General features: G+C 42.7%; 1 protein-coding gene across 1 annotated transcript in view; it reads right to left on the reverse strand.

Annotated features, from left to right (window-relative positions):
• Window positions 1–12,077, reverse strand: part of LOC109932364 (serine/threonine-protein phosphatase 6 regulatory subunit 3) — a 64,368-nt gene that overhangs the window by 10,930 nt on the left and 41,361 nt on the right. The window contains exons 19-20 of the mRNA XM_048617480.1: window positions 4,864–5,053; window positions 2,925–3,047 (exon numbers count right to left, since the gene is read on the reverse strand). Of these exons, the coding sequence (XP_048473437.1) occupies window positions 2,925–3,047; window positions 4,864–5,053 (313 nt within the window). The remainder of the gene's footprint in view (window positions 1–2,924; window positions 3,048–4,863; window positions 5,054–12,077) is intronic.

Below are 12,077 nucleotides of genomic sequence, written 5' to 3' on the forward strand. Positions count from 1 at the left end.
ACAACTGAATGATGGAAGAGAGAGTCTGCAGAAGGCAAAAAACCTTGGACAATCACAGGTCAACATATTTATCTGTGCTATTTATGAATGGCAGCCCCTTTCACATATCGATTTCTGCAGGTATAACACATGTTCAATCCAGAAATGACACCTAGCCCAGCAGAATTCATCACTTCTGGAGACAGATGGATGCAGTCAAGTTGGGTTTGTGGGGGAGAAACAATAAACTCAAAGTCTTGGTTTATGATTAACATAGGTAAATTTCAACAGAATGAGAAATAAATAGACCACCTTAAACAAGGCTGAGTTGTTAATGGCTACACCTACAGTGTAGAAAATATTCAAGTAGCATATGGTACAATACAATATCAGTACAACCTCAAAATTTCTATTGTTAGCTTTGCCATCTCTTCAGAGATTTTCCAAGTATATCAAGAAAGATTGCGGTAATGGTGAATATTGGGCCGAGATGGTGATAATAGAATGGATAATAAAGGCTGAATAACTTAGTCATGCTCCTATTTTTAAATAAGGAAACATCAGGGCTGTTAAATGATTTCTTTTTACATAGTGGGAATGCTAGAAAATGCCAGCGTATAAGGAAATATAAAACTAAGCTAAGTGTGATATCAACACTACATTTCTGTGTAGTTCTGGGCACATTACAGGAAGATGAGTGCGCACTGGAAAAAGTGGAGAAGCAGTTTGCAAGTATTGTCCCAGGGATGAGAAATTTCCGTTATGAGCATAGATTGAAGAGATTGGGACTTCTCTTTTTTTTTGAGGCGGGAGCTATGAGGGGATTGATAGAGGCTTTCAAAATCATGAGCTGGTTGGATACAGTGGATAGGGAGTAACTGACCCTGCTTGCAAAAAGGAATGAGAACAAGACAGCAGAGATTTAAAGTAATTTGCAAAAAACAGCGAAAGTGACAAAAGAAAAATCTTTTTCACATGTAAGTAGTTAGGGTCTGGAATGCATTGCTTGGAAGTGCAGTGGAGGCAGATTCAATTAAGAAACTCAAGAGGGCATTGGATGATTATTTGGATAGGAATAATGCACAGGATATAGGAGAACAGTAGAAGGTTGACACTAGGTTACAATGCTCATTTGAAGATCTAGTGCAAACATGATGGATTGAATGGTCTTGTTCTGTGCCACAGTAATTCTGCGATTCTGTTCACATCAATGAGTAACAAAAGAATCTATTTAACAGGTCGGGGGAAATCAGATTGACTACACATCTTAAAAGTGATCGTTATATTGAAGCCCAGAAATTCAAACTGCATTATCATAAAACTTTATAAATGATACTTTCATGTGGAACATATTGAAATTCTATGTTGCTTAAGGACATAGAGACAAGGTGATTAAAAAGGCGTTTAGAACGCTCGCCTTCATTGCTCAGACCTTTTAGTACAGGAGTTGGGATGTCATGTTGAGGTTGATGAGGCCTCTTCTGGAATACTGTGTCCAGTTCTGGTCACCCTGTTATAGAAGGGATATTATTAAGCTGGAGAGGGTTCAGAAGAGATTTACCAGGATGTTGCCAGGTATGGAAGGTTTGAGTTATAAAGGCAGGCTGGGAGCATAGGAGGTTGAGAGGCGACCTTATAGGAATGTATAAAATCAGGGGTATAGATAGCATTAACAGTAGCTGTCCTATCCCTAGGATGGGGAATTTCAAGACTACAGGGCACATTTATAAGGTGAGAAGAGAGATTTAAAAAAAGATGAGGGGTAAATTTTTTTTCAAACACAGAGGATGGTTCATGTGTGGCGGAACTTCCAGAGGAAGTGGTAAATGTGAGTACAATCACAAAGTTTAAAAGACATTTGGATATGTACATGAATAGGAAAGGTTTGGAGGGATATGGGCCAGCAGCATTGAATCCCTACAGTGTGGAAACAGGTCATTTGCTCCAACAACTTCACACCAACTCTACAAAGAGCATCGCACCCAGGCTCATCCCCCTACACTATCCCTGTAGCCCTGCATTTCCCATGACTAATCCAGCTAACCTACACATCCCAAGACACTATAGCAATTTCGCATGGCCAATCCACCCTAACCTGCATATCTTTGGACTGCGGGAGGAAACCGGAGCACCCGGCAGAAAACCACGCAGACACGGGAAGAACGTGCAAACTGCACACAGACAGTCGCCCGAGGCTGGAATTTAACCAGAGTCCCTTGAACTGTGAGGCAGTAATGCTAACCAATGAGCCACTGTGCTGCCCATAAATAGGAAAGTGGGACTAGTTTAGTATGGGATTATGCTTAGCATGGACTAGTTGGAATGATGGGTCTGTTTCCGCGCTGCATGACTATGACTATGACTTTACAAATTCCCTGGCATCAATCCCTGGTAACATTTCTTCCAAACTTTCTTCTGTATGAGTAGTAATAGCACCCTCATTTTTTATTTTCTGTTCATTAGATGATTTTCTATTTGTGCTGATGGAGGCTCTTTTTAATAATTTGCCCAAATTCTTTTAACATCATGGTTTGATTAAAATCTCCCATATGTTAAAATTTATAACTTCACACCTAATGCAAAGTCCTAACCTATCAGGTCATGTTACCAAAACAAAAAAACAGCCATTAAAATTAGTTGAACATGCACTGCTTTTAACACCCACATAAACTGCCCTAGATTAACCTATGCATTTCTAAATACTGTATGAAATTATGCTCGCCTAGAACAGACAGACTAGCTAGTCTATATAATCCTTCACATTTTTCTTCAGCATCCATACTCCCTTCTTGTTTTACAGTGCTGCATGGTATCTTGGCAGCTCCCCCATTTGAATTTTTATGGAAAACTGATAGATTGTAGCTTGAGCCCCTGCGATCTCCTCTTTGACTTCTTTCAGCAATCTACTGTGTATGTCATGATCCTTCTCCTTGGGAAGTTCTTACCTCTGTTCTTGCCGCACAGATTCTGAAGCTTGGGGAACTGGACTGGCTTTTGGAGCTTCAGAGCCTTCCTGTACATTTCCTGTTGTAGGTCCAACTTCGGAGGTAGTTAAGGATGCTTCCTCGCTACATCAGAAATTTATGCAATAGAGTTTCATTAGTGAGGGAATAGTACCTCTCCAATCCCTTGTAGAAAATAATTAGCAAAGCTCATTAAATATTAATTTATATCAATACAAAAAAACAACAGCAGCTCCTTCAAAACTCAAAAGGACAAAGGGAAGATAGTATTCCTGAGGACTACGGTCTGCTTGGGTGGATGTAAAACATTCTATAGTGCTATTTTGAACAATCGGGAAGTTTTCCCTGGTGTCTTGGTACAAATTATTCTTTCAATTAACATCAAAAGAACATAGATACAGTGTCTACAATAGATCAAAGGCTGGGAATTTGGAAACAAGTTACGCAGCTGCTAACGTTTCTCCACCATTCATAACATACAAGTCAGGCATGCAATGGAATACTCACCACTTACCTGGACAAGCGCAGCTCCTACAACACTCGAGAAGCCCGAAAACATTCAGACTGCTGGATAGGCATCACATTCACTCCATCCACCACCAACACATAGCACAGCAGAATGTCATGGTCGAGAACTGCAATCACCTGCATGCTCTCCTCTGAGGTACGCACTCTCCTGACTGTCAATGGGTCAAAATCTGTGAACTCCCCCTTATACTAGCATGACTGGGTATACCTATGCCAAATGAACTTCAGCCGTTTAAGGAGGCAGCTCACCACCACCCTCTCAAGGGCAATTAATAAATGCTGGCCTAGCCAAAGACACCCAAATTCCGTGAATGAATAGAAATAAAAATGAATAAAAGATTATCTGGTCATTGTCACATTGCTGCAAGTGGGAGTGCACTGTGCAAAGTAGCTGCAGCGGTTCCTATATTATAACAAATATTAGGTTCTGGAATCCGGACTACATTTTTCAGGGATACTGGTTTGAACCAAGTCTGAGTTGTTTTTCAGGGAGGTTGAGTGTTTAGATTTTTTTTTCTGGTTGTACTTTGTTTGTTGTTGAATTTCTTGGCTCTTAGGACCAAGTCCCAGCAAGGGGGCTGCACCAGTGAATCCTTATCCCACGCCACATCAGAACTCACAGATTACAACGACGATTTGGTCAATCTCCAAGTGTGACCAAGGCCCAAATGACCAATTCATTGCTCTGGACCAGACACCAGAGATCAAAAATGTAGAACATTCTGCCTGAAAGCCCCATAAGAATACAATCAAAAGGCAAGGTGTGAATCTGTCGCAGATGTGAGAAAAATTAAGTATCTTCCAGAGCATATCAAGTACTTTGCACTATGAAGTGCCTCCCTTTTGCTTGACAGTTTTGTCAAGTTTTTTTGCAGGTTTTGAATTAAAAAGAACGAACACTACATTGGCCATCGAGTCAGATGCACTGTAAAAGCTACCAGGTAACTGGACTACACTCTCCTAATACCTTTGTTTCCCAGTAGAGGCACTGAACTTCCCACAGCAACACTGACTATGGATAGCTGAGCTTACACTCTATCATTCTGCAGCTCAACTCATTGTACTGTCAAACTCCTCATCACACTGCCTCCTCAAAATACCGCTTCCATTTATAACTCCACTCATCACCCACATCCCAAAGAATTTGAACTAGATCCTGCAACTAAAAGTGTGAATGATCTCAGGCTGTAATTGCATTGACAAACACTTGAGATGGTGCCAGGGTCATCTCTGTCGATCGGTTACAGCTCTGGAACCCAATCCAGCATGGCCCCGATGGCATCAATTAACCGTTTAGCCTTGCTAAACACAAGCAAAGGCTACCTCGCGATCGGCAGATTACAATCAAGCCAAACCCACTGCTCGACCCAAACACAACATTTTTGATAAATACCTTGTGCGTGTTTTAGCTTCGGAACTTTTCATCTCAGAGGGACGGACGGCTTCTGGCACGGAGCCATTGAGAACCATCACACTGCCTGCCATATCTGTTTTCTCTGTACCCACATGCGGTGCTGTATGCGTCTTTGCGTCAGCATCTGACACCTTTTCATTCTCTTCGCTGCCTGGTGTGACTGGAGCCTCTGCAAAGCCATTGAAGGATTTTTAGTAATGCTGGACAATATGTACCTCTATTTCACCTGCTCTCCAATGTTCTCTGTGCCCCCTCAAAGTCTTGACTTGCTGGTACCAGGGCTTAGGAACACATTCCCCAGCGCCTTTATTTGTGAGTACCAGCCACACGTACTGACAGTGTTACTTGATAATGGATCAAAGAGACATGTGGACAAGATCAAACAGGGAAACACTGTTCCTACTCTAAAGGAGAACAAGATGGCACACCCTTAAAATAATCAGCAAAAAGAAGCAAAAGCAATGTGACAAAATTTTTTTTTCCACACGATTGGTTAAGGTCCGGAACGCACTACCTGGAAGGAAGGGTCAATCGATACATTCAGAAAGGAATCAGGCTGCTGTCTGAAAAGGAATAAACGCGCAGGATCACAGGGAGAAGGTAGGGGGAATGGCACTAACGGAAATTAGGAGAGTCAGGGCAGACATGATGGGCCAAATAGCTGCCCCCTGTGATGCGACAATTATGCGACACAAATGCACATTCCAGTGGGAGTAAGTGGATACAGAACAAGAACAGGGACACTGGTAGATTTATAAACTTCCTGGGCCAGGAGGTTGAGGGTTATCTTCAAAAAAAATCTACAAATCACTTTAACCAATATTATCTAATTGGTGAAAAGACCTTGCTACAAAACTGATCAAAAAAAAAACAGAGCTCTCCTTTTGAGAGTCAGAATACTTGGTGCTGTTAAGATTTAAAGGCACATTATCATTCCTTTGTATTTATTTTTATACCTGAAGAAGTAATGTTTCTAAACCTTAATACATATGCCATTCATAGGTGTAAAGGGGTTCCTCCACTTCTCCTCCCCATACTGACAGATGGGCACCAAGTCACTGCTGTCGTACCTACAGAATTGCAATGAGGCTTTAAAACAAGACACAAAGCCATATCATCACTGATACCAGCATCAGTCATCCAACCAACCATGCATTTTTTTTTTTAAAAGATGGAGAAAGGATAAATGAAATACAAAGGCCCATAAAAAGGTCAAGAATTAGGAGGGGGTGGCCTGATCATGGCTATTGTCTGTCTGAGGCCTTAACTGCACATTCCCGCTTGAATGCCAAAGATTAGCGAGACTGAGGTAAGGCATGGAAATGACAACAAGCTTGGGTTTTAAAAGCCTTAAGATTCTGTAAAGGAAGAGAGCACTTCGGACAAAATCAAATCCCGTTTGGACAAAGAGCAACAATGTAATAAGGTGGTAGGCTTTTGTACTCAGTTTGAAGCAGACCCCAGGGTGAAAGCAACCGATCCCACTCTTCAGAAATCCTCAACTCCAAAACAGTGAATTGTCTCAAGAGCAAAAAGGTTTGCAGAGAAACTACTGCCTTGCTCTGCTTTGCCAAGGAGAACAGTTCATCAACTGAAATGGCAGTAGAGGCAGACTTGGCTGCTAACAGTGTTGAGAGTTGGCAAATCAACTCAGTGTTTTGATTTGATTTCCACAATGATCTAATTAAACGACTGTGGAAGAAGCTGTGTGAGATTAGAGCGCAAGACGTAATTGGTTTATTACTTTTAATTGTATCTTAATTTCATCACCCACAGGCAAAAGCTAGAAAATTGCGCCACTAGTTGTTGTTTTAGAATAAAATAATGCTGCATATAACTGCATAGCCTATGTACAAATATCGCTGAAGGTTTGGAGGGACCTTACTAGCCTTAGGCATATATTAATCTCATATATATAAAGCATATGTTTATATGTCATGCTATACGCAAGATTGGAAAACATGCCCAAGCAGATTTCTTTGGAATTTTCACGTGAGATAGCACTTACCTGACGCGAGAGAGTGTATGTCACCTGTACGCTTCAATATCATTCTAAAATCTCTATGGCTTTGGCTCTCTCTTTTCAGAATAATAAATTTCAGTAGAAATCAACTCTCTGAAATGGCATCCCACGCACCAAACTATAGTGGCAGCAATATGTAGTATCTATAAGACCCACTTCAACAAATCACCAAGGCTCCTTCAACAAACTTCAAAGCCCTGCATCACCTAGAAGGACAAGAGCAGCTGAGAAAAGGGAACACCAGCAAGTACAAGAAGCGATGGCCTAGTGGTATTATCGCGAGACTATTAATCCGGAGACCTAGGTGATGTCCTAAGGTCCCATGACAGATGGTGGAATTTGAATTAAATAAAAAGGAAATCTGGAAGTCTAATGGTGGTCATGGAGCAGTTGTTAACGGTTGGGATAAAGCCACCTGGTTCACTAATGTCTTTCAGGGTAGGAAACTGCTATCCTTACTTGGTCTAGCCATGTGACTCAGGACACACAATGTGGTTGACTCTGGGCAACTTAGGGATGGGTAATGAATTGAGCCTAATTAGTGACTCCCACATCCAGTGAAAAGAAGTTCCTCTCCAAACCATGCACCAACCTGATAGGGAACTAGATTAATGTGCCTGGATCAAAATCCTGGAACTCCCATCCTATTAGTACTGACAGTGTACCTATACCACACAGATTGCAATAGTTCTCAGAAGGTGGCTCACCGCCACCAATGCAATTAAGGATGTGCAACAAGTGCTGGTCCAGCCAAAGACATACACATCAAAAAAAAATTTTTAAATTTTTTTTGATGAAGAGAATAATATATGAATGTAAACTTAACAGTGTTGGAAGAGAGATAAAGAAAGTATAGGTTAAAAGAATCAGAGATTTTCTCTTTAGAACGACAAAGGATGAGAGAGGACTTGATAGAGGTGTACAAAATGATCAGAGGTATAGATAGAGCGGACAGCCAGAGACTTTTTCCTAGGGTGGAGGTAGCTATTACGAGGGGGCATAGTTTTAAAGTGAGTGGAGGTAGCTATAGGGGAGGCGTCAGAGGTAGGTTCTTTACTCAGTGTGGTCGGGGCGTGGAATGCATTGCTGGAGAGGGTAGTGGAGTTGGCCGCATTCGGGGCATTTAAGCGGCTACTAGATAGGCATATGGATGATAGTATAAGGTAGGGGTGGAGTTCAGATAGACCTTAGAATTAGGGTAAAAGTTTGGCACAACATCGTGGGCCGAAGGGCCTGTACTGTACTATACTATTCTATTGTGATGCAAAGACTAGAGCGGAACAATGCCAGGAGTTGCTATTATTTGAAGCTCGATATGTGATGATTGGATTGGCCTTGGACAAGCCCCCTTGCGTACAGGTGCAGTATTCAAATTGTATGCAATTGTGCTGCATATTTCTTTAAAAAGTGAAAAGGCTATGAGTAATATACACAAAGCAACACCCAATCTTGAACTCGGTATTTGCGTACTTTGGCACAAGCAGTGTAACTATTTGTTAGCTTTGCATGAGATAATGTATCAGCAGCACATTTTTAAAGCTATTGCCTCAAGGAAGGAAAGTTAGGACAATTAAAGCAGAACAAAAACATCATTTTCACCACACTGACATTCAGAGGCTCTCACAGTGGTTGAAGGAGTCCAGTGCGGAAATTAAATAAGAATATTGTTGACTTAAGGCACAGAAACACCCGTAGTAGCATGGCCAAGGATAATTAATAGTTCAGTCAAAGGAATGAGCATTTGGTAACAGACTTGGCAACACAATTATGTTTGCAAAGAAAGCAAAACGTAACTGTACAAACTGGGTTAAAACAGTTACATTAGGACTGTCTGCATAAAGCATTACCTTCCCAAGGGCAATTAGAACATAGAACATTACAGCGCAGTACAGGCCCTTCGGCCCTCGATGTTGCGCCGACCTGTGAAACCAATCTGAAGCCCAGCTAACCTACGCTATTCCATTATCATCCATATGTCTATCCAATGACCATTTAAATGCCCTTAAAGTTGGCGAGTCTACTACTTTTGCAGGCAGGGCATTCCATGCCCTTACTACTGTCTGAGTAAAGAACCTACCTCTGACATCTGACCTATATCTATCACCCCTCAATCTAAAGCTACGTCCCCTCGTGCTAGCCATCACCATCCAAGGAAAAAGGCTCTTGCTGTCCACCCGATCTAATCCTCTGATCATCTTGTATGTCTCTATTAAGTCACCTCTTAACCTCCTTCTCTCTAAGGAAAACAGCTTCAAGTCCCTCAGCCTTTCCTCATAAGACCTTCCCTCCATACCAGGCAACATCCTGGTAAATCTCATGAACACCCTTTCCAATGCTTCCACATCCTTCCTATAATGCGGTGACCAGAACTGTACGCAATACTCCAAGTGCGGCCGCACCAGAGTTTTGTACAGCTGCAACATGACCTCATGGCTCCGAAACTCAATTCCTCTACCAATAAAACCTAACACAACGTACGCCTTCTTAACAACCCTATCAACCTGGGTGGCAACTTTCAGGGATCTATGCACATGGACACAGAGATCTCTCTGCTCATCCACACTACCAAGAATCTTACCATTAGCCCAGTACTCTGTATTCCTGTTACTCCTTCCAAAGTTAATCACCTCACACTTTTCCGCATTAAACTCCATTTGCCACCTCTCAGCCCAGCTCTGCAGCTTATCTACGTCCCTCTGTAACATCCTTCCGCACTATCCACAACTCCACCGACTTTAGTGTCATCCGCAAATTTACTAACCCATCCTTCTACGCCCTCATCCAGGTCATTTATAAAAATGACAAACAGCAGTGGCCCCAAAACAGATCCGTGCAATACACCACTAGTAACTGAACTCCAGGATGAACATTTCCCATCAACCACCACCCTCTGTCTTCTTACAGCTAGCCAATTTCTGATCCAAACTGCTAAATCACCCTCAATCCCATGCCTCCGTATTTTCTGCAATAGCCAACCATGGGGAACCTTATCAAACGCCTTACTGAAATCCATATACACCACATCAACCGCTTTACCCTCATCCACCTGTTTGGTCACCTTCTCAAAGAACTCAATAAGGTTTGTGAGGCACGACCTACTACCCTTCACAAAACCGTGTTGACTATCCCTAATCAAATTATTCTTTTCTAGATGATTATAAACCCTATCTCTTATAATCCTTTCCAACACCTTACCCACAACCGAAGTAAGGCTCACTGGTCTATAATTACCAGGGTTGTCTCTACTCCCCTTCTTGAACAAGGGGACAACATTTGCTATCCTTCAGTCTTCTGGCACTATTCCTGTCGACAATGACGACATAAAAATCAAAGCCAAAGGCTCTGCAATCTCCTCTCTAGCTTCCCAGAGAATCCTAGGATAAATCCCATCCGGCCCAGGGGACTTATCTATTTTCACACTTTCCGAATTGCTAACACCCCCTCCTTATGAACCTCAATCCCATCTAGTCTAATAGCCTGTATCTCAGTATTCTCGACAACATTGTCTTTTTCCTGTGTGAATACTGACGAAAAATATTCATTTAGCACCTCTCCTATCTCTTTGGACTCCACGCACAACTTCCCACTACTGTCCTTGACTGGCCCTAATCTTACTCTAGTCATTCTTTTATTCCTGACATACCTATAGAAAGCTTTAGGGTTTTCCTTGATCCTACCTGCTAAAGACTTCTCATGTCCCCTCCTGGCTCTTCTTAGCTCTCTCTTTAGGTCCATCCTGGCTAACTTGTAACTCTCAAGCAAACTGAGCCTTCACGCCTCATCTCTACATAAGCCTCCCTCTTCCTCTTGACAAGATTCAACTTCTTTAGTAAACCACGGTTCCCTTGCTCGACCACTTCCTCCCTGCCTGACAGGTACATACTTCTCAAGGACACGCAGTAGCTGTTGCTTGAACAAGCTCCACATTTCAATTGTGCCCAGCCCCTGCAGTTTTCTTCTCCATCCTATGCATCCTAAATCTTGCCTAATCGCCTCATAATTGCCTTTCCCCCAGCTATAACTCTTACCCTGCGGTATATACCTATCCCTTTCCATCGCTAAAGTAAACGTAACCGAATTGTGGTCACTATCACCAAAGTGCTCACCTACCTCCAAATCTAACACCTGGCCTGGTTCATCACCCAGTACCAAATCCAATGTGGCCTCGCCTCTTGTTGGCCTATCTACATACTGTGTCAGGAAACCCTCCTGCACACATTGGACAAAAACTGACCCATCTAAAGTACTCGAACTATAGAGTTTCCAGTCAATATTTGGAAAGTTAAAGTCCCCCATAACAACTACCCTGTTACTTTCGCTCCTATCCAGAATCATCTTTGCAATCTTTTCCTCTACATCGCTGGAATTTTTCGGAGGCCTATAGAAAACTCCCAACAGGGTGACCTCTCCTTTCCTGTTTCTAACCTCAGCCCATACTACCTCAGTAGACAAGTCCTCATCAAACGTCCTTTCTGCCACCGTAATACTGTCCTTGACTAACAATGCCACACCTCCCTCTCTTTTACCACCTTCCCTGATCTTACTGAAACATCTAAACCCCGGAACCTGCAACAACCATTCCTGTCCGTGCTCTATCCATGTCTCTGAAATAGCCACAACATCGAAGTCCCAGGTACCAACTCATGGTGCAAGTTCACCCATCTTATTCTGGATGCTCCTGGCATTGAAGTAGACACACTTCAAACCACCTTCCTGCCTGCCGGTACACTCCTGCGACCTTGAAACCTTACTCATGACCTCACTACTCTCAACCTTCCGTACACTGGAGCTACAATTCAGGTTCCCATTCCCCTGCTGAATTAGTTTAAACCCTCCCGAAGAGCATTAGCAAATTTCCCCCTCAGGATATTGGTACCCCTCTGGTTCAGGTGTAGACCATCCCGTTTGTAGAGGTCCCACCTACCCCAGAATGAGCCCCAATTATCCAGGTATCTGAATCCCTCCCTCCTGCACCATCCCTGTAGCCACGTGTTCAACTGCTCTCTCTCCCCTCACTAGCACGTGGCATGGGTAACAAACCAGAGATAACAACCCTGTTTGTTCTAGCTCTAAGCTTCCACCCTAGCTCCTTCAATTTCTGCCTTACATCCCCATCCCTTTTCCTACCTATGTCGTTGGTGCCTGTGTGGACCACGACTTGGGGCTGCTC

The sequence above is a fragment of the Rhincodon typus genome, chromosome 37 (assembly GCF_021869965.1).
Source record: "Rhincodon typus isolate 14 chromosome 37, sRhiTyp1.1, whole genome shotgun sequence".
In the NCBI taxonomy this organism is placed as follows: Eukaryota; Metazoa; Chordata; class Chondrichthyes; order Orectolobiformes; family Rhincodontidae; genus Rhincodon; species Rhincodon typus.